Source organism: Agelaius tricolor, unplaced genomic scaffold, assembly GCF_023055355.1.
Source record: "Agelaius tricolor isolate 1412-34295 unplaced genomic scaffold, bAgeTri1.0.p SCAF_27, whole genome shotgun sequence".
NCBI classification, from domain to species: domain Eukaryota; kingdom Metazoa; phylum Chordata; class Aves; order Passeriformes; family Icteridae; genus Agelaius; species Agelaius tricolor.
The window spans coordinates 8,708,179-8,732,667 of record NW_027269287.1 but is presented as its reverse complement, the minus strand read 5'-3'; the positions used below and the strand labels follow the sequence as shown (position 1 = coordinate 8,732,667).

Genomic DNA, 24,489 nt, shown 5'->3' with positions numbered 1-24,489 from the left:
AGGGAGGAGCGGGCAGCGCCCCGGGAGCGCCCGCACAGCCGAACCCCCACCCCGCCGGGAAGGGAGGAGCGGAGAGCGCCCACGCGGCAGTGAAGGACGGAACCAAACACGCGAGACATCAAGCCTTACAGCAAGCTTTAATATCCAAAAAACCCAGTCCATTACACACACTTTAAACAATGAGAAGTGCACACAGAGACATGAAACTTCCCATTCTTACCATCTTTGCAACAATTTTAGAATATAACACATTAAAAAAAATACAGGACGTTTTACATTTATCAAACTCCATATACAGAAGTTTTACACTGAAGATTATAAAGCATTTTTACACTTGTTACCATGTATAGTTAAATAGTGACCTAAAATAAAGTCTTAGCTGACGAACAACTTGAGCATTTCCCCCGCATATAAAACTAAATAAAACAATGATCAAATTCTATAATAGCCAATTATCCTGGTGCATTACAGTACAAGTGGCGAATTCTAAGAACTCTTAAATGGGACTGAAGACAAAACACTACCAACAGCTTATTCACAATATTATTTTGCTTCCAACTCCTAATGTGACTGTTGCAATTTAAAAGCAGAATGCTCTTGAAAAATCCCCTGCATTTTCTAGATCAGAAATAAAAGCATGTCACTGTATTATACCATATGCAAAAATATTTTCGGAGAACATACAAAAATGGCACCTGTGACAACATGGAGTGGTATGGAAAAAAACCACCAGAACACAGGATATTAACACTCAACCATAAATTAAGAGTTCCACTGCTTTTCTTTGAAAAACAGAACAGCACATTTCAAGTTACAGAGTGTATGGGGCAAAAACTGGGTATTATTACAGATAGGTATGCTACTCAGCATCAGCTTAACTGACATTCAGCTAACCTCTGTCTTATTTCAAGAAGCTTGAAAATCAAGTAAATTACTAATCATATTCTACCTAAGAGAAGAAAGCATAATGAAAGCAAAGAATCACAAATTTTCTCAAAAATTAAATGGTACAATGTGGAAATTAAAGCATGTGGTTTTTTACTTTTAGCCACACAAGGACTTTTATTTTCTAACTATTTGTTGAATAGCAGTGTTTAATCTTTAAACACATCTCCCTTGGAACAGAGTAGAACTTCGACAGTTCATGCACTTTTAGAAATAAGAGAGTTCAAAGAAGAGTAGTTTAAGCCAAACTTAAAAGCTTCTGTAGAGCAGAAGCCTCAGAAGCCTCTGTTCTCAATCAGGATTCTGAGCAGAAAGGAGCATAATACTGAAACATACACAAGCATGCACTCTCCTATGCAGCGTTGAAAATATTTTTTAAAAAAAGGTTTGTTTTCCCTCCTTGCAGATTTTCAATTTAGGAGTAAAGGCACAAATTTCTGGCCTTGATTAGAAAAATTGAAAAGCCAGTAACAGATCTATTAAAGAGATATGATTAGGACATCACCATGAAAGACAGGACAAAAAATAATCAGAAACAAACAACATACTGACCAGTGTCCTTCTAGCCAAAGAAGAAAAAAAAATTCAGCCCTCATCATAATGGTTTTATATTTTAAACGTATTTTTGAAACTGCATCCAAATGGCACTTAAGGTAATCAATATATTACGCAAACAGAATGCCTAACATGACACCTCATCTCAGACTAGTGACTGCTAATTAGGGTTTTTCTCATTTCTTACATAACTTCAAAGTGACATGAGATTGTATGTGACATGACAGCCTCTTGTATCATGACTTGTAGATTAAATATTCACCTAAGCCACATTTGTTAGGGAAAAAAAACCACATTAGTAGGAGGAACCAAGAAGTCACAAGGGTAAAGTGAAGTTACAAAGAAATTGTCTACCATTTGGCCTGCCATATCCTGGCTCAGGTGGAAGTAATTATGTTATAGCACATATTTACATGTAACTTCACTGCTCCGACAGGTATTTTTTATGTTGTACTACCTACATGTGGCATGGATAACTCAGCTATGTTTATCAATATTAAAAGTTCTGTCTTAAATAGTAGAAGATGACTCAAAAATCAGTGTTATTTCAAGAAGGCAAAGCATCTAACACATTTCAGTTCCAACATTAAGATCAATCAAGACCAGTGTTTTCCTGAACTGAGGTTAACATACTGCTTCTCTGATGGTCTGCTTTTTCTTCACTCAGTATTCTGCTTTCACGTAGCATTTCTAATTTCCTATCAGTTCTGGTTTTTGATTAAACCTTTAACAGTGGTACGGCCAAAGATCAGAAGTTGTAGAATATCCTCCTTTACTTCAGTTGCACAGGAAATGCTCTAACAGTTCTGATGACTAATTTATTTGTTCAATAATAATTTTACCACTTCCCAACCATTTCATACTTCATAATTTAAGTATACATTTACAAACACTTCTCTAAAAGTGATACAGCTAGTACAGTAAGCACCTCCATGCATTCCTAATATCATCAAGTAAGAAAAAAAAGCACTATAAATCTATGAAAAATGAGGCAGCATTTGCAGAGAATTATCCTAGTTATGGCAAACATTAAATTTTTTTCTCAAGAAAACACTTTTGCTTTTTCATTTAATGCATTCCAAAGCACAAAGACAGTGCATGTGAACATTGAATCTTTCACAAGTGTATTATGAATATCCATGGCGCAGTAAATGTCTGAATAGCAATAGAGATATTAAGAAAATAGACACTATCTATATCCTCTTAGGAACAAGAAGGCACCACTGATTTGAGGTTGTGTCCATACATCACCAGACGATTTTATTCTCATTTCTAGCTTTCAAACCAACATTATTTTCTCACTAACCTATTCAAACCACTACTATTCTGGTTTTCTCACCACAAACAACACACATTCATAGTAGTATTTCATCATGGAGAGTTCATTCACAGTGTAAGTTGACAGTACAGATTCTTTCTCCACCTGAAAAGAAAGCAGCAGTTTTCAAGACAGCAGCAGTTTTCAAGACAGCTTCTGCACAGGAACTATACAAGAAAATGCTATATTGTTATTTGATTATGAGGTTTATCTATGCACTTCTTATAAAATGAGAAAAGCAGGTAATTTGTAAGATACATAATACTCCTAGAAGTCATTAATATATGCCATTATATTGAATGAAATTCATGGTGGTTTAATCAAAGCAGTTTGTCTGATTCATAACAATACTGCTTACTGCAAACTACACTATCTTCTTACCTCTATATGGAATCCATATTGCAGGATAACATTTTTTATATCCTCGTAGCTTAATTCTATGGAAAGTTCATTTCCCAAGTTCTCAAAATGGTAAAGGAGAGGACCTGAAGTACAAAGATACAACAGAAATGTCTACCAAAAAGACGAAATATGTGTTAGAAGTCAAAAGTACACACTGATAGTGCAACAAACACTTATATCAGATTCATATACTCAAAAATATGGAAGGTTCCTGGCCCAGGAAGGGTTGGAACTAGATCATACTTAAGATCCCCTCCAAGCCAAACCATTCTATCATTCTATAAATACTGATAAAAGAACATATTGCTGTTACTTGAATATGATTCTTATAATGAATACTAATTACTTTAGCTCTTATTCAACAATTTGCTACATTTCCTAACAGCTTTGGTTTTCTGTATCTTGAAATTTCTTCAGTCAAGCATCACTGCTGTCTCCATAGCTGAGAATATTTAAGTCTGCCTAGAAGCTGTGCTAGCACTCTGACTGGCTGGGACTGAGAGAGCAACCAATTGACCAATTTTTACTGTGCATAATGTTTAATGCCTGTGTCTTGTCAAACATTCTTTCACCATGGAAGACTCCAATCACATCGCATTCCCAAAACTTCTGCTTCAAGGCAGAGTACCAATTAGACATTGGAAAAAAACCCAGAAAAGCAAGGTTGTATTTTAAAGTTAAATTTTCTTAGAAAAATAGCAAAGATCACCACAGAATACGACATTTGTCAAAAAACAAACACTTGATGAATGAATGTAAAACATGCCACTGGCAAGATTTATTTGCCTATTTAAAAATCACAGCATTGACTTGATTGTAACTAGCAAACATCAGACTTGTATATTTTGATAACTTCTGAGATAATTTCCAAGCCCTGTATTTTTCTAGCTATACAGTTTGCTGCACAGACACAATTATTTGCACACACTTCTCAAGTATACGATCAAAAATAAGTCAAAAAGAGCAGCTGGTCACACTTGCCTACATTTATCCATATTCCTCCAGGCTTTAGTATTTTCCATATAGTATCAATGTAATCAATAACATTATGTGCTGTATCTATGAAAAAGCAAGTTGCTACGCAGTCCCACGTATCTGCACAAAAAGAGCAAAGTATACAGAGATAAGTTTCAATGCTTTTAATCCTGTAAAAGTTCATCATTTAACCCTGGTATTTGTTGATACCCTCAGAATCACTAGCAACTAAAACCAGCTGAAGGATCTTGATTTTGTATGCAAGTTAATAAGTATTTTGATTTACATTAAAAACTGTTAACTTTGGGTTTATTTGGCCTGTATTCACATGTGTATATGTACACATACACAGACTACAATATTACATATACTTACTACTCATTCACTTAATGAAACTGTTCATACATTATATATATATTGTATTCTGTAAAATTATACACAAATGAAGTCCCAAGTGTGCTATTGCTCACCTGTCCTATAAATTTAATTATGACAACTGTTAAAAATACAACTGCAGAAATCCCTAATCATTTCAGGTCTCCCTAGTTAGTATCTAGAACAATACAAGTCTGCACTAAAGTGTACTTTCAGAAGTTACTTAGCTTTAAAACATTTTACTCAGTATTTGAACATCTCCCCAGCTGTTTTTAACTAGTCAATTCAACAGGCAGGATTTCTGAAGTCTACCTTTTAAAGCATGAGTCTCCCTGTTTTTCTCTGAACAGGTATTCTTGAAAAAGCAAAAGTTTTAAGTTCTGTAAATAAAAAGTATTAGAAGTCTTAATTTATGCCAGTCTTTGATGCTCTACTGTTAAAGATAGAATCTTGGGAAAATTAAGCAGCTGTGGGGAAGGTTCCTGCAAGATCTGTTAGACAAGGATGTGTCCACATTTGCTGTAACTAGGAATGAGAGCTGATTTGGAGTAAGAAATAGACCTATTGATACAGCTGGAGAAATATTCTGAGTATGAGAATCTTGCTACAGCTAGTTCTTTATACTTAATATTGGTAGATACACTTTGATTCTCTTCATAATCTGTCCCAAATACTCTGGAAGTCTGTACAATTACATGGATAGCCTAGAAGTTTGTATTTACTCACTGCACTCAGAATAAATTTCCTGAAAATCCCCTGCTGTCATAGAGAAGTTTGAACCAGAAGGAAGACTGTGAGGATCAACATCTGGGAAATAAATTGGTCGTATCTGATCAGCAGATCTTCTGTTATTGCTAAATTGATGAATCCAGGGATAAAGCTTACATGAATTAATTTGAGAGCATCTGCAAAATATGAAAACCAGCAAAATTTGTTTCAACTAATTGTTTATCTAGAATCTAGAAATATAAGAGTCAAAGTTCTTGTAACAGCTCCATATTTGCCAGAAAATTTAATCTAGTTCACAACACTTTAGATGCCCATGAAAATGAAGTGATCAAAAAAACTAATTTTAATCCAACAAAATCACTACTACAAAGGAATTGCCTTTTCCAGTTTTAGAATTTTCTTTTATGACTTCTTGTCATTTTCTCCAACTTATTTCTCTGCTGAGAACAAAACACATATGCTTATTTTGTAAGATTAATGAAGTTTGCAATTTGCTATATTCCATAAAGCTGAGACTTTCTGGATCATCTCTCTTCCTATTAAAAAAAAGAAAAAAAAACAACCAAAAAACCAAAACCAGCAAACAAACAAACAAAAAGTAAAAATACTTCCATTATTTTTTTTTGGAAATGTTTGTTATCATTCTGGACTTTTCTGAACCATAATTATAGGAAGTTTTGAAGCACTGCTAAACAAAAGCATTTTTCAGATGCTGACTGAAAAGATGTTTTAAGAATTAAAAATATAAATAAGCAGCATTTTGCATTAGCACAATAATGGTCATTTTAAGTTTGTTGTCATTTTAAGTTTGTAACACCCGAATCTTTGCAATCATGCTAACTAAAGATGTCTTTGTAAAACAGAGTTTCTGGATTGATATGACTAACAATTCATATTTTAAAAAGTTATAAAACACAGCATTTAAGTTTAACAAGAAGCTTTTCCCACCATCCTGTAAATCAGTTTGTAACTAGAAAATGAAAAAAAATCCATTTTCTTTCAAGGACAACAGAGGACATATCTGTCTCACAAAATACATATAATCAAGCATTTCATAAACTGCAAGCAATCTACTGGGTTATAGAAAGTGCACTCTTTTGGCTGCTGATTAGAATATATTTGTGATAAAGTGTTTGAAATAGTATTTTTTACCTTCTCCATTTCATATCTCTGTTTCATTTTATCAGTTAAAAAACTAAAACTTGAGCAGCAGTATATAGTGTTCATCAACTTTCTTCATGTATAAATAAATACCAGACATATGTAATTGTTTAAAAAAAGCAAACCCAAAATGAAACAACAAAAAAGCCCCCTAACCACTACAATAGCAACTAAAAGAAAAGATTAGAAAGGAGTTTATTGTTCACAAAGACTTTGAAACAGTTCCAATTTAATAGAAAATAGCAATCTCTTTCATATACAAGTTTGAAAACTTCCATTTCCAGTTTCAACAATTTTTACTTCAAAACTAAGTATTCCAGTCCTTGGCAACTCCATTCTTACAACAAAAGATGTGTAATACACATTCTATTATAAGCAACATATTTACGTTTGATACACTTCATTATTTTCCATAGGGGTGGGGTATTCACTGTTCAACATTCAGCTTAAAAGACAGTTTTTTGAAAAAATGGGTAGGTCAAATCTCACTACTCACCACTGGTATACACATAAAAATGTTACTTAACTGTTTTCATCCTAAAGCATTAATGGACAAGCAACAAACACAACTAGCAGTCTCCTCCAAGTGTCAAGATTTATCCAAAATTATATTCTTTCCATAAAGTAAAGAAGAAAAACACACCATGTAAGAACCTTAGGCACACAAGGGAAAGCAAGATGTCCCATACAATGACTGAAGCAGCCTTGGAACCACTGCAGGTTAGTCTAGGGTCACTTTATTCTCAAATTAGAGTTTCCTCAACAGAATTAACAAACTCTAAATAATTTCAGATATTTACAGTGACCACAGTTACACTGTGACACACACTCTGCATACCATACCCTGCAGCTTTATCCACTGTAACAAAAGTTCACTATTTCAGAGATATGAAAGGTTTTTTCAAAATGTGTAAAAATCAGCAAATATCACTTTGCACCCAGAAGCATTAAGCCAATGTACCACATCTAGGAGCCTACTGTAGCAATGCTTGACATTCAAAACAGTACTTTGTCTTCCTAAATATAAAGCACTGTCAGAGAAAGAAGGTAAAGCTGTAAAACTGTAAGCACAGACAAACAAAATCCTCATGCTTTATAAACTAAAAATAAGTATAAATTAAATAGAGACTACAGTTAAAAACTCACTGGCAAACTCTTTTTTTTTTTTCTGACCACTCTTCTTTAGGTATTATCTTCAGCTTATATGGATCACTGCTGTTTCTTTCAGAATAGCAAATGTGCATTTCAGAAGGCTAACTGTGAACAACTACTTCAGACTAAATTGAAAGAATCTTCAAGTCCCTAAAACCTTTATAACAGATGGTTACATCAAGCCCACAATTACATCTGGCAGAAAGGGATGCTTGGACTTCAACTAAATTGACTGCTACTCAGTCATGCTAGCAGTATTCTCTTTCATGATAACAATATAACTGATAAGATAAAGACTACAGCACTTGCACAACACTCAATTTTCCTGTCCAAAATCTCATATTGTTAGCAAGTTTAATGCATATACACCTCTTTGCTAAATATCCTGCATAAACACTACATTCCTACATAGGAAACACTATATGAGCATTAGATGCTAAAATTACTACTGTTAGTGAAGCATGATTCTTTAGGATAATTTCACATATAGGCAAAGACTCTTTATTCAAGGAAGCATGTCATCAGAGGGTAGGGGTGAAGTCAACAAACCTCTGCTACAGCTGACCAGTGCTCCAAAAGATGGGAAATTAAAGCTTTTATGCTGCTTTGAAATTTCAAAGCATGAGAGGAATAACAGTTTTCTTTTAGTAGCTAAAAGGCATCAGTCACATCAATTGTAATATACAATTACACCACCAAATGAGTCACTTGAGAATAATGCAAGAAAAAAAGAACAAATGAACCTCCAGTAAACATCTATTATCATCACACAAAGCACTACTGCTATACTGCAGATACTCAGCAGACACTAAGCAGTGTTTCCCCCTTGTTTTTGAATAGTAAGCTGTGTGAGATGCAAGAGCATCATAGTGCACCATGGATAATCAGTCTATAAAACAGTCTCCAAAACAATGGTAATATGGTAAAAAATATGGTAATACAGAAAAAAAGCCAATAGTTTAGGTATTTTCAGCAAAGGTGTATAATTTCAGACTCATGAATGAAGTGTCAAATTCTGCCTTTGTGAACTTGGACTAACTGCCCCCCTCCTCCCCCCCACCCAAAACACCCTCCAGACCTCTTTCAATACTTGCCCACCTGTAGCTTTCCCACTCTATTTCTTAAGAGAACAGATGCATGTGCTACCTTTTTTTCTTCCCTAACGAAGTCATTTAGAAAACAGTAACTCCAATGCAAGGGGCAGAATACCAAATACAGAAATGTCATTTTAAGTAAAACCTGTAACAAGAAATTTACTACATTTAAATTTATTATCTGAGCATAACAGTGGAAGTATTAACTCTTAACGTTTTGCTCAGCATGCTTCAATTATTCTTTTTCTTGTCAAAACAGTGCCTAAAATTTTAGTACGGAAGGTGATGCTTTTTTTTTTTAAACAGGTATCACCACCACTGCATAACACCACCACTACATAACATGGACGTATTTACTAGCCCATATTCAGTAATAGTAAGATAGGTGTCCATTTCACAGAAACAGATGTGAAATAAATCATAAAACCTAATCAAAATTTTGCAGAAAATCTGTTGTACAATTTAGATTTTAAATCTCACAACTTGAAAGCTATGCTTCCTGTAATGTTAATGACTCAGATAGAATACTTCCTTCCCCATTTATCCCTAAGACTTTTTTCCTTAAAGCATTCTAAAAATTGAGTATGTGTGCCTTGTAGTACAACTTGTAAATCTATTATTTTGAGACATATATATTCAGATTTCTCTCATTTATAATTTTGCCTCTCTAGGTTTTATTCAGCAAGTAAAACATAAGCTATATACCTGTTGAGTACAAAGTTAGAAGAAAAGAGCATAAAGAGGCTCCATTCATTTCCTTGGCAAGCATAACCGAGCATAGCTATTTCCCACGCCAATCTACCTAGCCCAGCACCAGGTACCAGGATATTAACTTTGGAGAAATCCCTGCAACAGAACAAAAATAATAGTTAAGTCTTTATCTGATACCCTTTAACACAACTTAAAGGTCCAGCCAAACATTTTCCCCACCAAATACTTAGATAATGTATTATGCTTCCTATATGACTCACTTTTAAATGAAACTGAGCCTGCTCTGATCAGACTGGTTAATTGTACAGTCAAAATAATTTACAGCAATTACTCAAAAGAACATATACAACCCTCATTCAGAATAGACCATAAATGCTATACACAATTTGTTTTCCTTAGAAGTTCTACAGTTACCCAGCCAAAAATTTCTCAAGTGAACTGAAGAATATCATCATATAGCACAATGTATCTTTCTTTAAGCCCCACTGATAATCAGAAAGCATTCTAGACATATTTTTGTTACCTTGTAATAAAAAAAAAAAAAAACAAAAACAAGATCCCAAGTATTTTGACATAAGAAATAAAAACATAAAATCTGATGAACAATTCAGAATGTAAAAACCTTAAAGTAGTGACTGTTCCAGCAATGGTGAGTTCTTCATATGCTACTCACTGGTTTCCCCAAAGTACTGTAAGTGACATATTTCCTAAATCAAAGTACATTGCAGCTCTCTAACCATTTACCCATAACTAGGCATCAAGTTGAAGACAACCAGAAAACATCCAGCAGTGTTTTCATTAAAATACTTAAAATCTCTCCTAAGTGGAGCAACTAACAAACAGAACTAAGAATCTCAAAAAGGAGTTGCTTCTCTTGGAGGCAGAGAAGGAAATACATACATATTCTGTCACACCTCCACCACAAGGCAATCAAACCTTCACTCGTAAAACAGAAACCACTCGCATGCAAAACTGAAGATACTTAATCTCAAAGGAAATAGTTTTTCAGTCTCCAGTCATAAACATGACTTCAAGAGTTCACGTTTTCATACACTGAGGTATGAATATTCATATACCTTCTGACACTGTTTTGCATATAATCTCCAGAGACAAAAAATAACATCTACCAATGTATAAGCAAGTACATGAAGGAGGCCAGAACCAGCAGTTCCAAAGGATAAAAGGCACCAAAACATAAAGCCTTTGACTACTTAAAAATTCAGAATGCCAAGAAGGGTTCAAAAGAGTAAGGATGCCACACAAGCATGAAGATGATTAAAGGAGTTACATAAATCCTAAAAGCTGTACATTTCTGAACACTATTACCCAAAACCAGAAGTATTATTCTTTTCTAAAGGCCACACAATCTAACAACGCAGTTTTAACAGTGCCTTCTGAGTTTTGATTTCATCATCTAATTAGTGAAGTCTCTGAAATGGAAAATCATCCCATTCATTTCCATTCCATTATACATCCAGGCTCTTTTTCTGACTTATCAAGAAGCTGGAAATCAAGACTTTGTTATTACTTAAGAGCACTCCTGAGAGGCAAGGGTTCTCATTACCTCTCTTCTACAGGGGAAACCAGAAGCTAGCACAAAGTCCTACTGAAAAAAAAAATACTTCAGGAGAAAACTACATGCTCAATATGAAATTTTTGAAAATAGGAAGAAGGAAGGAAAAAGATGAAGAAGGAAGGAAGAAGGAAAAAGAAAATGTGCGTTCTGGTAGAAGCCAAAAAAGCATCTATCTTACAGCTTTTCTTATTCATAATGGTACATCATTACTCCAAATGGATTTTCTAACCTAATCTATTTCTCCATTTCCATACAATTTCACTTTATTTATTAAATACTTAGACTAGCTCTACACAGATTTTAGCACCCCCATGTGGACACTTCTGTGATAAATGGGATGATAAGCCATAAACTACTTTCAAGATTACAAAACATTGATTAAAAGTCTTTTCTTAAAGCAACAATTTTCAACTTAATACTTCCCTAAAAAATGCTTCAAAAATACACAGATAAAGAAATAAAATTTCAATATTCACATTTTGAAATCTGCACCTTTATGCACTCTGAAACAAGAAAAAAATCTCTATCAGTCAAGTGAGTTGATTTTAAATTGCCTGTAGTTGTCTTTATCTTTTCATTCACAATATAAAGTTTTTGTACTTTTAAACAGATGTTCCAAATTCTCTCTTAGAAAATAGTTTTCTATTCTCTTTTTCTAGTGTAGACTTAACTGCACTTTCATATGCACCTTTATTAAGGGATTCAACTCTGGAAATTTGTTAGCAATATAATTTCTATCAGTTACTGGAGAATGCTCCTGCCACCAACTTCATTTCAGCAACAGAGCACATCTAATAATAAAAGACAATATAAGTAAATCTCAGTCCACTAACATTGACACTTTCTGAGAGCATACTTCTGAATTTAGAGACTGAGAAATTATGTATGTGGCAAACTTACTGTTGATAGTTTCCCCTTATTAGAAAAAAATTGTCTAACACTTTTTTCAAGATTTGAACTGTTTGTGACAAACTGTTAATGAATAACACATTTAATTTTGAGCCCTTATAATAGCTAAAAATCTTTAACTGCACAGAAACTGCTTTTTAATGGCTATAGTCCTTTAAGAGGCTAGAAAAGAGGCTTTTGTCTAGCTGTTATGTGATTACAGCATTTACAAATTTAACTAAAAAAACCCCAACAACTGTGGTAACCCATAAGCAAAACTACCCTCCAACCAGCCAGCAAGGACAGGATTTCCATGCCACACATCTAGCAGTGCTTAGGAACATAAATGAGCATACTACAAGTACGCACTGAATACCTGTGGGCCAACAGGGAAGGAGCATCAGCCTATTAATCTGACAGGTGTGGGGAAAGGTGCTGGCCAGGCAGCAGAGAGGGCTGCACAGTACTATGCAGCTCAACTACTGAAACTGCAGAAGCCTCTTTAAAAAAATAATGGAGAAATATCAGAAACAAATCTTTCATGTCCTTTTCACACTGCATGTTTCAGTGTGATATATTTTCAGCTTTTAGAAGACTATTGATATTAATTAAGATTTTAACTTTTTTAAAGGTGCTCTTTTTAAAAGGGAGAAATTAAACATGATAAAAATGGAGGCTTATTTAATGTCTATTGTGTTGTAAAAAAAAAAAAAAGTAATGGTGCTGAAGGGGTAAACGTGCTTAGCAAAAAAAAAAGAGTGTCTGAACAAACACAATCCTCATTTCCATAAACTAAAAAGAGCAGTTCAATTTATCAAATGAAGTAATAAATACATATCTCACACTGAGATGGGCTTCTGATCAGTAGAAATACCAGCATAGGAATATACTGTGGGACTCCTTTCCTAGTGTTTATGAGGTCTATAAATTTAAATAAACAGATCCAATTCTCAGTATTCCATATTTTGTTATTTTGCTTCAACCATATTGTCGGTGATTTTGTTTTTAAAGACAAGTGCTAAACACCACGATCATTTGAAGAGTAATTCTCTGAACTTGGCAGCTGAGTTTTATAAACTTTCATTTAAAGACCTGCAAAGCACTGAGTGATGCAGTAACACTGACAATCTATTTGCTCTTAAATCCAATGTGTAAAGCAAAGTTTAGGCTAAGTACAAGGACCTGCAAGGACAAATGTATTTCATATAAAGTCAAATAAAATTCAAATAAAGCAGAAATTTCAACTCCACTATAAATGTTACTGAGCACACTCGAGAAGTATAGTCAAGCTCAGGCTCAGGACTAATAAGTTGTTTTTCAAAGTAAAAACTAAGCTCTGACAATTTTTTTGGGCTGCTCTGTCAGCATCTTGGAAAATACATTTGATAGCTGGACAGCATGACACAGATGAATTTTAAGTTATAATTCATTCTAGAGGTCTAGTTTATGAGAAAACTGGAAAAAATACCTAAGTACTTTGGTATTGGCCATGGAATGATAATTAGCAAAAAAGTTAATTATTTCATAGATTTCTTTTGGACAAGAAGCTGATGATCTTTACATTGTTTCACCTAAGCAGGAAGAGCAACACCAGAAGTGAAAGGAAACCAAGATGATAAAAAAAAAAAGGGAAACAAAAAAAATTTACGAGTATGCTTATTTAGATTTTCAACTTAATACTTCCCTAAAAAATGCTTCAAAAATACACAGATAAAGAAATAAAAATGTATTTATGTTTTACTATTTTCTCCTAAAGCAAGTACGTTCATTCTAATCCAAGAAACTTAAATAGTACAGAGCTCCTGCAAGCTGAAACATATATTCCAACATGAAGAATGCACGAAATCTATCAGCTGTTCAGGAAGACCTGATCTTATGGGATATACTTAAAACTGCTTTGTTGACTCTGCTTACAGATTCTGTGTTAAGGTGCTAAGCAGAAAGAGGCAGGAACAGCTTTTGCCATTTAATTTACCTTTAGATGACAGCCTAATCAGAAGACTAGACTGAAACACCTGATAACACATGATAAGTAGCACCTACTAAATAACTATCCTGCTTTACAGCTGCTTTCAACCATTGCTTGTGCTACTTCTACCTCCCAAAGAGCAAGCATATACAACACTTCCCTGCTTTTCCTGCTATTTACATACCAACTGAACCCATACACATCAACTTTGCAAACTGCAAAGCTACAAGGTGTGCAAGCACGGAGTGAAACATACTTCAGTAGTTTCAAAAATTTAAACTCCATTTTCACATTATTCCAATGCATGGAATTAATAACATCAACAAATTACGCTAACTAGAAACTGAATGTACCATTCCATTGAGTATTACAAATTTGATGAGAACTGCAATTCCTTTTATAAAGTAAAAAGTGACCAGCACTGACAGTTTAAAATTATTTATCATTTTCAACACCAAGTACATTTATAAAAAAGTTTTTTTTTCACCAGTACAGTTTTTCTCTTGCACTTTCATTTCGTTCTTTCAGGAGACTTTAGTGCTCTGTGCTACAACAGGAAACTCTAAAGCAATACAAAGCTGCATTCTGAGGTTCATTTACAGGCTGCTTTCTTTCACACATAAAAGTCTACGGTCAGTCCTCTCCCACTATACACAACAGAGAAACTCACTATGGTCAGTTCAGGCCCCATCAATCTCTTCAAAATTAAAAAACTTGTCCACTCCTAGATCACTGAATCACAGACTATGCCGAGCTAGAAAAGATCTGTCAGGGTAAGAGAGTCAAGCTCCTGGCCCTATGCAGGACACTCCAAGAATCATACCATGTACCTAAAAATATTGTCCAAACACTTCCAGAACTCAGACAGGATTGGTGCTATGACCACCTCCCTGAAGAGCCTGTTCCAGTGATAAACCACCCTCTGGGTGAAGAATTTTTTCCTGATATTTAACCTAAACCTCCCCTGACTCAGCTGCATGCCATTCCCTCAGGTGCTGTCACTGGAGAGTGAAGAGTTTGTATAAAAAACCAGACTTACCAGCTAGCTACCCTGCCAGGGAAGTTATTTCTTGCACAAGGATGAAATGGAACTGCCAGTTAAGCTTGATAGTATATGACTCTGCTTGTTACCTCAAAAAGGAAAGTGCACCTAACCAGGAGAGTCTTCCGTCACCAGGAAAAATGAGTGAGCTAATATAGTAGCTAACAATATGTGAACTGAGAAAGGGTTTTACCAAAGTGCTACAACAGCCCCACAATGATAACTTAAGTAATACACATTTTAGAAATTGAAAAATGCTGTTTGTCTGACAAACTCAAACTTGTAGTAGAGATCTTTGATCTGTACAGTGATGTACTGAGATTTCAGCAGAGACAAAATAAAACTCAAATGGTACTTCAGAGCTACCATAGGGAGCAATGCTCTGCCACATTAGTTTTGTCCAACAACCATGAGAATTCCTTGTAAAGAAGCACAAAGCTGTCAACTTCAGATTCACCCCATCTGTTACCACATGTTGCTTCCTAATATCAGTGAAGGTTTTGAAATAGAATTCATTGATGACAAACGTAAAAGTCAAGATTTTCCAGCCTCAGTCTCTTAAGAAGAATCTCTTAAGATTTGACATAAGCTACCTCTGCCACAACCAAAATACATTAACAGCTAGCAGACAAGAGAAAAAATTGCATTGGTAATTTGGAGATTAGAATGACCTCTTGGAAAACTAATCATGAGTTTTCCTACACATCTACATGTCAGAAGTATACCTGCAGTATTTAATTCATTTTTTTATCTTATGGAAGGCACCATTAGCACTAGAAAAATTGCAGAATATTCACTTGCAGATGAAACATTCTAAAAGGTGTATGTATCTTTAGGTAAATCAGTTCAAGGCAAAATAGAAACCATCTATATTCCATGTTCTGCCACCACAAACTGTCTTTACCAATGAAACTAAATGATGGCTAGTGGAAGAGACTTTTTTAAATTCACACAAGAGCATTATTAATAATTGCTGAGAGAGAAAAAACACAATAATGACCTGTTATATCAAACTTCCATAGTGGCCTGTTACACTTATGAATAAAAATTCTCAAATTTTCCCACTGTAAAAGACTACTAAGTTTAAACTAAAATGCACTTTAAGATGACTGGGTTGATAAATGGACAGAACCAACAAACATGGAATTCTTACATCACTATAACCTTTTGAGGCTTTACTAGTATGCTTCCACTTAAATGACCTAAAACCCCTGCATCAATCACTATTTTGGCACTGTTAACAAGCCAATACTTACAAAATGACCCTCACATGTGCAACTAAGCTTTAAGAATTGTCTTAGAACAGCTGTCTGAAACTAAGGTTAGAATTTACTCTTTTCAGAGTAAATTACTGCAATTAAGTGCAACTGCACTAGAGGTTAAGTCTTCCTCCCTCTTTCCACAATGAAGAGCAGAAGTCTTACTTCCTGCTGTCAGAGTCCTTCCTTGCATTTGCAGCAGACACACTCTGAGAATCTGCCAACCTGCAAACCTTCCCTCATTAAGCACAACTGAGCTAACCTACTGAAGTCTCTTACTTGAAAGATTTACATATATTGTCACACCCAGCTGCAGAACAACAACAAAAAATTATTACTGGTTTACCTGGTATTACTTTGTGAAGCTTATGATTATACTCTTTTCCAACATCTTGTATTAGAAATAAAAAACTTTCTTGATTGAAAAATAAAGAAAGTTCATTTTTGAGTTCATAAAAAATTCTCTACTTTTGAAACAGCTTTTCATTACTCCATAAACTGTTTTAGATTTGTGCAACAGTGTAAGTCCACATAAATATAAGCTTTAAGACACTATTACCATCTTTCTTTTGGAAAGTTCTTTATAATTTCACTAATAATTGGCTGGTAGCAAGAATCCCGCTCCGACTTTCCCTCTTCACTCCAGTCTCTCACAAATTGCTTCAATGTGGACTTTAATTTATCCATGTCAAATGTTGAAGCTGGTGTAATCTTCCCACTTCCCTGAATAAAGTGGAGAGAAAAAAAAAGTTAGTGGAAAATATACCAAATATCTTGAGTCTTGCAGGGGGGAAAGCAAATTATGAAGGCCATGCTGCAAGAACTGCTCTAAGTATCAGCTGACAAAGCACTTCCCTGTCACTCCTGAGACCTGGGCTTAAATCCACCTTAATATCTGGCCTCTCTTTGGCATTCAAAAGTCCAGTTTCCATACCAAACAATACACAGCAAAGTACAATTGGTAGTCCCTATTCAGAAAAGGATCAGGGCTTAGCTAGTGCAGAGGCTGAACTGCATACCCTGAAAAAAGGATCCCTTTAGACACTGTAAGGCAAAACTGAGAAGCTTACATTAGAGCTGCCCATTACTGTATCTTGCCTGTATCAAAGGAGGAGTTCAGTTTCCATCTCTGTCAGTCCCTTAAGTCTTGGGGTAATTTTTTTTTGATAGAAAGTAGGTGAAGTAGTAAAAAAGTGTATACAAATAACAACATTAAAATACTTACAATCTAGAATTGCAACCAATTTATAATGACGTATTATCTGAAGGTATAAGACATATAAGAAGCTATATGAAGACAGACAATATTACTTATATTCTATATAGTTAACAGAAAAAATAACTTTAAAATGTAACCAGGGTAAAGCTAGAACTCTGGAGTAAAAACAATGATTTGCCAGATTCACAGTTTTCATAAGTGTAACTAACAGAACTAACAACAAACAGCTTCATTAAGCATCAGCTTTGCAAAATGTGAAAGACAAAGAGTGAGAAAAGTGTGAGCAAACAAGAATCAACGAAAAAGAAAGGCAAAAGAAATTTGTAGGTCTGAGGTATTAGTAACAAATGTAGAAAATCCCAAAGCATATAAGCAATCCCAAAGCAACTAATTTTGGAGCAAGAAAAAAGTCCATTTTAACATACATCTTCTCCATATTCCTTATTTTCAAACATATGAACACAGTCATTCACAATGGTTTGTAGTATTTCTTGATTATGATCAATGCACTTCCGGATCTTGTCAAGGTGAGGGAGAAATTGAGGAAGAAGACTCTGTTGGTTAGCTGGGAGAGACTTAAACTGCCTCTCTGTTCTGTTCACTCGTTCATGCATATTCGTTCTAAAAAGCAAAAGTTTTAAATATTTAGAAGCAATATACAGACACATAAACACTTCACTCTAAACTACTCCAATTACAATTATTCTTTTTTTTATACACAGAAAGTGAAAGTTTTCTACAATTTTTTATTGTTTTTAGCTCTAGTTCTACCTTACCGCTCTATTTAACACATTCCAGTTTCAGAGGACTATCCTCTCCTCCTTATTCTTTCATCCTCAGCCACTTATTTCCAGAGCAGGTGATCACCTTAACACACGGATCTATAAAATTTAACAACCAACCACCTTCCAAGTGTGTTTCACAAATCCAATTTAAATTGAATGAATTTGAATGCAGTGGTAAGCTTCGGTTACAGAAATAACAAGATGTGGAGTGAGAACTGGGATCCTCAAAATCCATTGCTTCCAGAACTGTGAAAGTCTCAGCTGGACGATACCAGAGTTCTGGCAGCCACACTAAGATACTAAGCTACCTTCTTTTAACAGCATATTCCTCCTAAGTACTGTGAACATGATCATGTGACTGATGCAAGCTAAAAATAATTTTCCACTTCCCCGGGATAAAAGTTTGATTAAAATGGTGACTTTTCTGAGATTCTGCTAGATTTCATTTCTGTCTAGACAGAAGTATAGTAGCAAAGCACAGTCAGGGCGACTCTAGAGAGATAATTCAATAAGAGATACTGACCCTTTTGACCACCAAGTGATTTTAGCCAGTCAAGTCATACTAAAGTTTCCTAAATCTTGTGTCAGCATACAGCAGCACAAAGCTGAAAAACCTAGCCATTATGAAAGACAGCTGCAATTGCTGGTGTTTTAGTTACAACCTCATTCTGGAAATTTGACCAGATAATATCTCATTCACGTGTTACTGAGAAGGGCTTGTTCAGTGCAATAGCTACACTGGTTTAAAATTACATTCAAGGACCAGAAACAGAAAAAAAAGAGAGAAAAAATAAACTGATTCTCTACATAAAGCACATCAGCTTAGCTCAAGAACATCTTATTCTCCACCCTTTTATGCTAAATTACAACCATCTAGCAGAACAAGTAAGTGAAATCACAAAAACTACAAACAATGAAGTTATCTCATTTTATGTCTAGAAGACAAGAACAACATCTGGGTTCATCTGAAAGTGTGTTACTGTCTTATTCAAACAGATGTTTCCAAGTTAACTGGAAATATCTGTATGAGGAAAGAAAAAATCCATTTATTAAGTACCAAGATATGCCATTTCACCTAAATTTAGAATTATTTCTTTCAGACAGAGAAAATTTCATTGAAATTCTATACTGGAAATCAGAATCACATCTTTTTTTTTATGTTTTTACTGAAACTAGCATTCAAAAGCAACCCAATGCCACAGCTCAGAAGAAGGCTGAGAAGGATATTCCCAGCTTCTAAGGCCTGAGGGTGCAATTATACCACTAATATAAATAAATTATAGGTCGGAATTGCACTAGTAGCAATCGGTATTAGATACTTTTAACTAACTAGGTCTTCAATATGTCCAAACCGAATTAGAGAATTCACTTTGGAAGAGACATCAAAGCGTCACTCAGACTAACCTCCTGCTCAAACACTTGTCCTGAAAGACAATGAAACTTACATGGACAAACCTCAAACAGAAGAAATTATGTAAGTATCACCCACTCCTACCAAGAATCTCACTACCATGTACATATTATGCCTGTGCTACACTGCCAAAAGAGGGTCCAGCACATCGCAATGAGCCGCATGATGCGGCTTCCTTAGCTGAAGTACAAACCTGCTTCCTAAACCCAGAAACAGGAAACGGTTTACCAAACACTCTTCCTGGCTGGACTTTTCCAGCGAGGCTCCACTACCTTGCAAGGCGAGTAACTTGCTTCCTTGTCTACAAAAATGGATTCAGTTCTAAAACTAGGTGTCCCCACCACCGCTGGCTCATTTCTGTGGAGCCAGCAAATTCTGACTCAACAGATGTTATTAAAAACGACATCCATAATCCCTAACAATAGGCCTAATCTCTTCTGCAATGTAAAATGTCTTTCAAGAAGTCCCACCCATAACGAAACACCATTCTGCGTTTCTTTGCCAGCAGGAAATAATACTGTTTTCTAGGCTGTACAGCGTCTCAGAGCATTTTATCTCCTAAGAGAGCTCAAGACACTCTTCTCAGTGTGTCTTTTATGTCTTCAGCTTTCTTTTACGCTTTCTAACCGACAGGTATCAAGGCCACTGTGCGCGTATCTTGAAAGGAAGCGGTGCAGAAGCTCTTTGCCGACGCGGGCCCGGCAGAGCGCAGCGCACGGAGCGCAGATCGGCAGCCGGCCGCACCAGGAGCGCAGCGCTCAGGGGCAGCTGCGAGCCGTGCGGCGGCCGCCCGGCGAGCGGAGGGACCCGGCAGGGCCCCACGCCCAGAGGGCAGGCCTCAATTACCCGTAATAGCGGAAAGCGTTGATGATCCTCCGAAAATGTTCCCGCTCCAGACGTTCCTCCTCCTCCACCGCCCTGGCCGATGCCGTCGGCAGCGCCCTCGGCTCTAGAGGCGGCCGCCTCCGCCGCTCGTCGCTCAGCGGTGCCGCCCGCTCCGCCTCGGCCTCCGCGCCCATGCCGCTCGCGCTCTCTCCCGACCACGGCAGCTGCTCCCGCTCCTCCTCGCGGCCTCGCCGGAGTCCCCTGCGCATCACCTTGGCGGGCGGCTCCCTCTCGCCCTGGGGACGCGGCCTTGGCAGCGGCGCTTTCCGGGACACGGCGCACGTGGCCGACATCCCCCGCGCCTCCTGCGCCCGCGGGCACGCCCGGCGCGCACGCGCACCGCCGCCCTTCCGGCCCCGCGCAAGAGCGTATCGCGAGAGGGGGGAGCGGCCGGGGCGGGCATGCGCATCCAGCAGTCGGGGCGCCGGTGTCACGGACATCGGGAGCCGCTGCCAGGCAGGGCGTCCCCTGGCATCACAAGGGACGCTGTCTGTGGCGCGGTGCCCGGCCCCGCTGTGGGAAGCGGCACGGCGGGTTCGGCCGCGGGCGGCAGTGGCGCTGAGATACGTCGGGCGTACCGGGAGGATGCATAGCTCCTCGGGGCTACCCGGCCACAGAAGTATCGGCTCAGCACTCAAACGCCGCCCCTCCGCCCGGTTGCCGCTCCAGGCTGGGGTCAGGTGTACATCGGGCCCTGCTGGCAGCAACGGGGCAGCGAGCTCACCGTGCTGACAAGAGGCACTACTTCCCACTCTGCACCAGGCTGAAGATGGATGATGGTTCCTGGGAGGATGAGCAAGGACCAGCTGTGGGGAGGGAAAAGCAAAGTATCTAACCATGCATGAGTCACTAAATACTAGATTTCCCCACACAACAGACTTTGGCTTGGATGATGGGCACATCCTCCTCCACCTGACAAAACTTGTTTGACCAGGTGCAGACACCATGTCATGCAGCAAGTCACACCATACACCTTTGCACCGTGCTTTGAGAAGAGGTGGCTGATACAAGACTGCCTCATTTGTAGGGACCCATCCCCTCAGTCTTAAAGCCTAAAGAGCACTACCATACCTTCTGTCTGTCTAAAGATGGGGCAGTCATTTAATAATCCAAGTAAAGCAGCGGGAATAGGAAAGGGTTTTGGCACACTAACTTTCTCTCTGTGGAAGCAGGAGCATCAGCTTCCTAAAATAAATACTTTCACTTTACTCTCACATTGCTCCTGCTCTCTTGATAAAACAGTAACTGATCAGGCAGTGAATGGACACTGGACACTGTGTTCAGTCGCAATGCCAGAAAGAAACCAAAGACATACCCAGCTTGATGGACAGAAGAGTCATTGTTCCCAAGTGGGTATGTAAATTAGGAAACACCTTGTGTGTGATGAAACCAACAGCTGAACAGTTTTGACGTGTGTAGTAATGGAGTGAGGAATCAGATGAGGATTGAAGTGGCTAGTTTGCCTCCTAGCTTGTTTGGGATGGATCAGAGGATGGCATAGGCAAGTAGAAAGTATCATTTGGGTTTGATGTGGGGAGGAGTAACTAGAGGGTTGGCTGGTGTAAAGTTTTCTGGGTCTCCTAGAAGGCTGGGGGAGAATAGGGACAGGGAGACAAGTAGGGAAAGTATTAGTGCAAATCCTAGATTATCTTTTATAGTATAGTATGGATGGAAGGGGATTTTGTCGCAGTCTGAGGGGATGCCTAGAGAGTTGTTTGATCCTGTTTCGTGGAGGAAGGTGAGGTGGACGAGTGTGAACCCTACGATGACAAATGGGAAGAGGAAGTGAAGGGCAAAGAATCGAGTCAGAGTGGGGTCATCAACAGAGAATCTACCTCAGGCTCATTTGACTAATGTTTGTCCAATGTAGGGGATACATAGTCCAAAACAGAAATTCAGCTTTTAGACTTTCAAGGTCAGAGTAGGAATCATAAGCTCTGGGAGGTAAAAAGTCTGTTCCTACATCAGTGTTAATGAGTCGTCATATTCTGTTATTTTAACATCAGAAAATCACCTTCTAAATATCAAAGTAATAATATACTTGTATTTCTGTCCTTAAATAAAATCAATTAGCCTTTTATTGAACACCACTATCTCTATCACTCCACATTTCTGAATACATGCCAGACACTGAGCAAAACTTTCTCTCACTTGTGACAGCCTGAACTTGGTGCCAGCAGATGATACCACTTCCAGAAAGTTATCTATTCTTCAATAAAGGACCACAGGCTTCTGTCATGCAGCTCTCCCCAACCACTTCACTGCTACCACAGCCCTGACAATGCAAAAGCATTCACCAAGAGCAAACTTGAATTTATTCTTTTTTTTCTGTCAAAGGCTGTACCACCTTCGAACCAAAAGCATTCTGCCAACATGCCAGGTAAGCTTTTATAATAGCACCTGAAATACTTTATCTACCAAACTAACTCTGAAGAGTTAATTATCTTTTGCGGCTGAGTTGCTGCAGCAAGTGGCAAGAGCACAAAATTTAGGCACAACAGGTGAGCCCGGTCGGTTTCTACATCCACGCTATAGCACTGCTTGCTTCTTTTACTACTTCTTATGGGTGAAATGTCAATGAATTTTCTGTATCTCCTTTGAACTTGCGGGTATTGTCTACCACCACTACATTACATCTCAGAAGGTCAGTGTCTGCAGCATAAAGTATCATCTCTACCTGTGTGAAATATTACCTTAATATAAATTGGTCAATCTGTTTCAAATGAGTGTTTGTAAAATTTGGTGAATACTAGCTCTGCATCCACTTGACTCACAGATTTCAAGATGTTGTAAGCCATGGTCCATTTTCCCCTTGGTCTTCTCCACAGTGAGTGGTCCCACAATTTTCAGTCTCTCCTTGCAAAGCAGCTTCTCCATTCCCTTGAAATTTAGCTGCCCTTCTTTTAAGTCCACTATGGACTCCCTCCAAATGTAGAAACCAAAACTGCCCGTCTCTGAAAACATGGGTCCACTGGTCTTACACAGGAGCCAAGCAAGACCACCTGTTTTGTTTGCAAAAATAAAAAAAAATTAAAACACCCAATTTGATACAGCTCCAAACTGTGGCATGATTATAGAAGAACTGTGAAAGATCTGTGCCCTGAGCTCTTATTACAAGTTGCTGAAATACAAGTTCAGTAACATGTATATTCCAATAATGATTTACAGCACAAATGCATAGATCTGTATTGGAGCTCATCTATCATTTTTCCCTATAGGAGGATCTGACAAAACTGAGCTTCTTTCCTTAGCACTAATGTTGGGAATAAAGTCAGGTGATACCATTGCTCATTCCATTCCCTCTTCTGAATCACCAGGCAGAGCAGTTGGAAGTGGAAGACTGTCCCTGTGTGAGGGACCCCATTCTCGAGCAGCAGAAGTCTGTGAAGAGAAAGGAGCAGCACAATCCCCATCCACTTGTGCTGCTGGGAGACAGGAGGTAGAGGATTTCTGCAGGAAGTCAAACCCAGGAAGAAGGGAGAAGTGGGGGGAAAGTGTTTTATGATTTGTTCTTAATTCTCATTATTTCTGATTTTATTGGCAGTAAATTCAAATCATTTCCCAAAACCACGTCTGCTTTGACTGCATGAGAGTAACTGCTGAGTGATCTTCCTGTCTTATCTTGATGCAAGATAAGCCAAGATGCAAATCCATTTCATTATTTCCCCTCTCCTGTTGAGGAGGGGCAAATAATAGAGCAGTTTTGGTGGCTAGCCAAGGTCAGCCCACCACAACCACTCCATGCATTAGCTAATCTCTTGCAATTGTACCCTTTCCAAAGGGAAATAAAAACAAAAATACAGTTTAAAGTCAGACAGTCCATCACAGCATATGAGCAAATGCAAGATGAAGAACTTTTAGTGCAAAATAATAATACAAAATTATATTTGGAAGCACTTTGTTTTAAACACAGCTAAACACAGCTGTAATCTGATAACATCTTTTTCTTTTACATAGATTTAGAACTTTTACTATAAAGTACTACATTTCAATCACTGACCAGTTCAGCTGTCACATATCAAGTAATAAAATCCATCC

At 37.4% G+C, this 24,489-nt stretch overlaps 1 protein-coding gene across 1 annotated transcript; it reads right to left on the bottom strand.

Moving 5' to 3' along the window:
• Nucleotides 1-118: 118 nt before the first annotated feature.
• Nucleotides 119-20,992, bottom strand: CARNMT1 (carnosine N-methyltransferase 1). The gene is made up of 8 exons (XM_071448598.1): nt 20,413-20,992; nt 17,796-17,991; nt 16,711-16,874; nt 9,412-9,552; nt 5,297-5,475; nt 4,202-4,315; nt 3,200-3,303; nt 119-2,923 (listed from the first exon to the last, which is right to left on the bottom strand). Exons 1-8 carry the CDS (start codon nt 20,889-20,891, stop codon nt 2,822-2,824), a joined length of 1,479 nt encoding a protein of 492 aa, XP_071304699.1. The 5' UTR covers nt 20,892-20,992; the 3' UTR covers nt 119-2,821.
• Between the last annotated feature and the right edge of the window lie 3,497 nt (nt 20,993-24,489).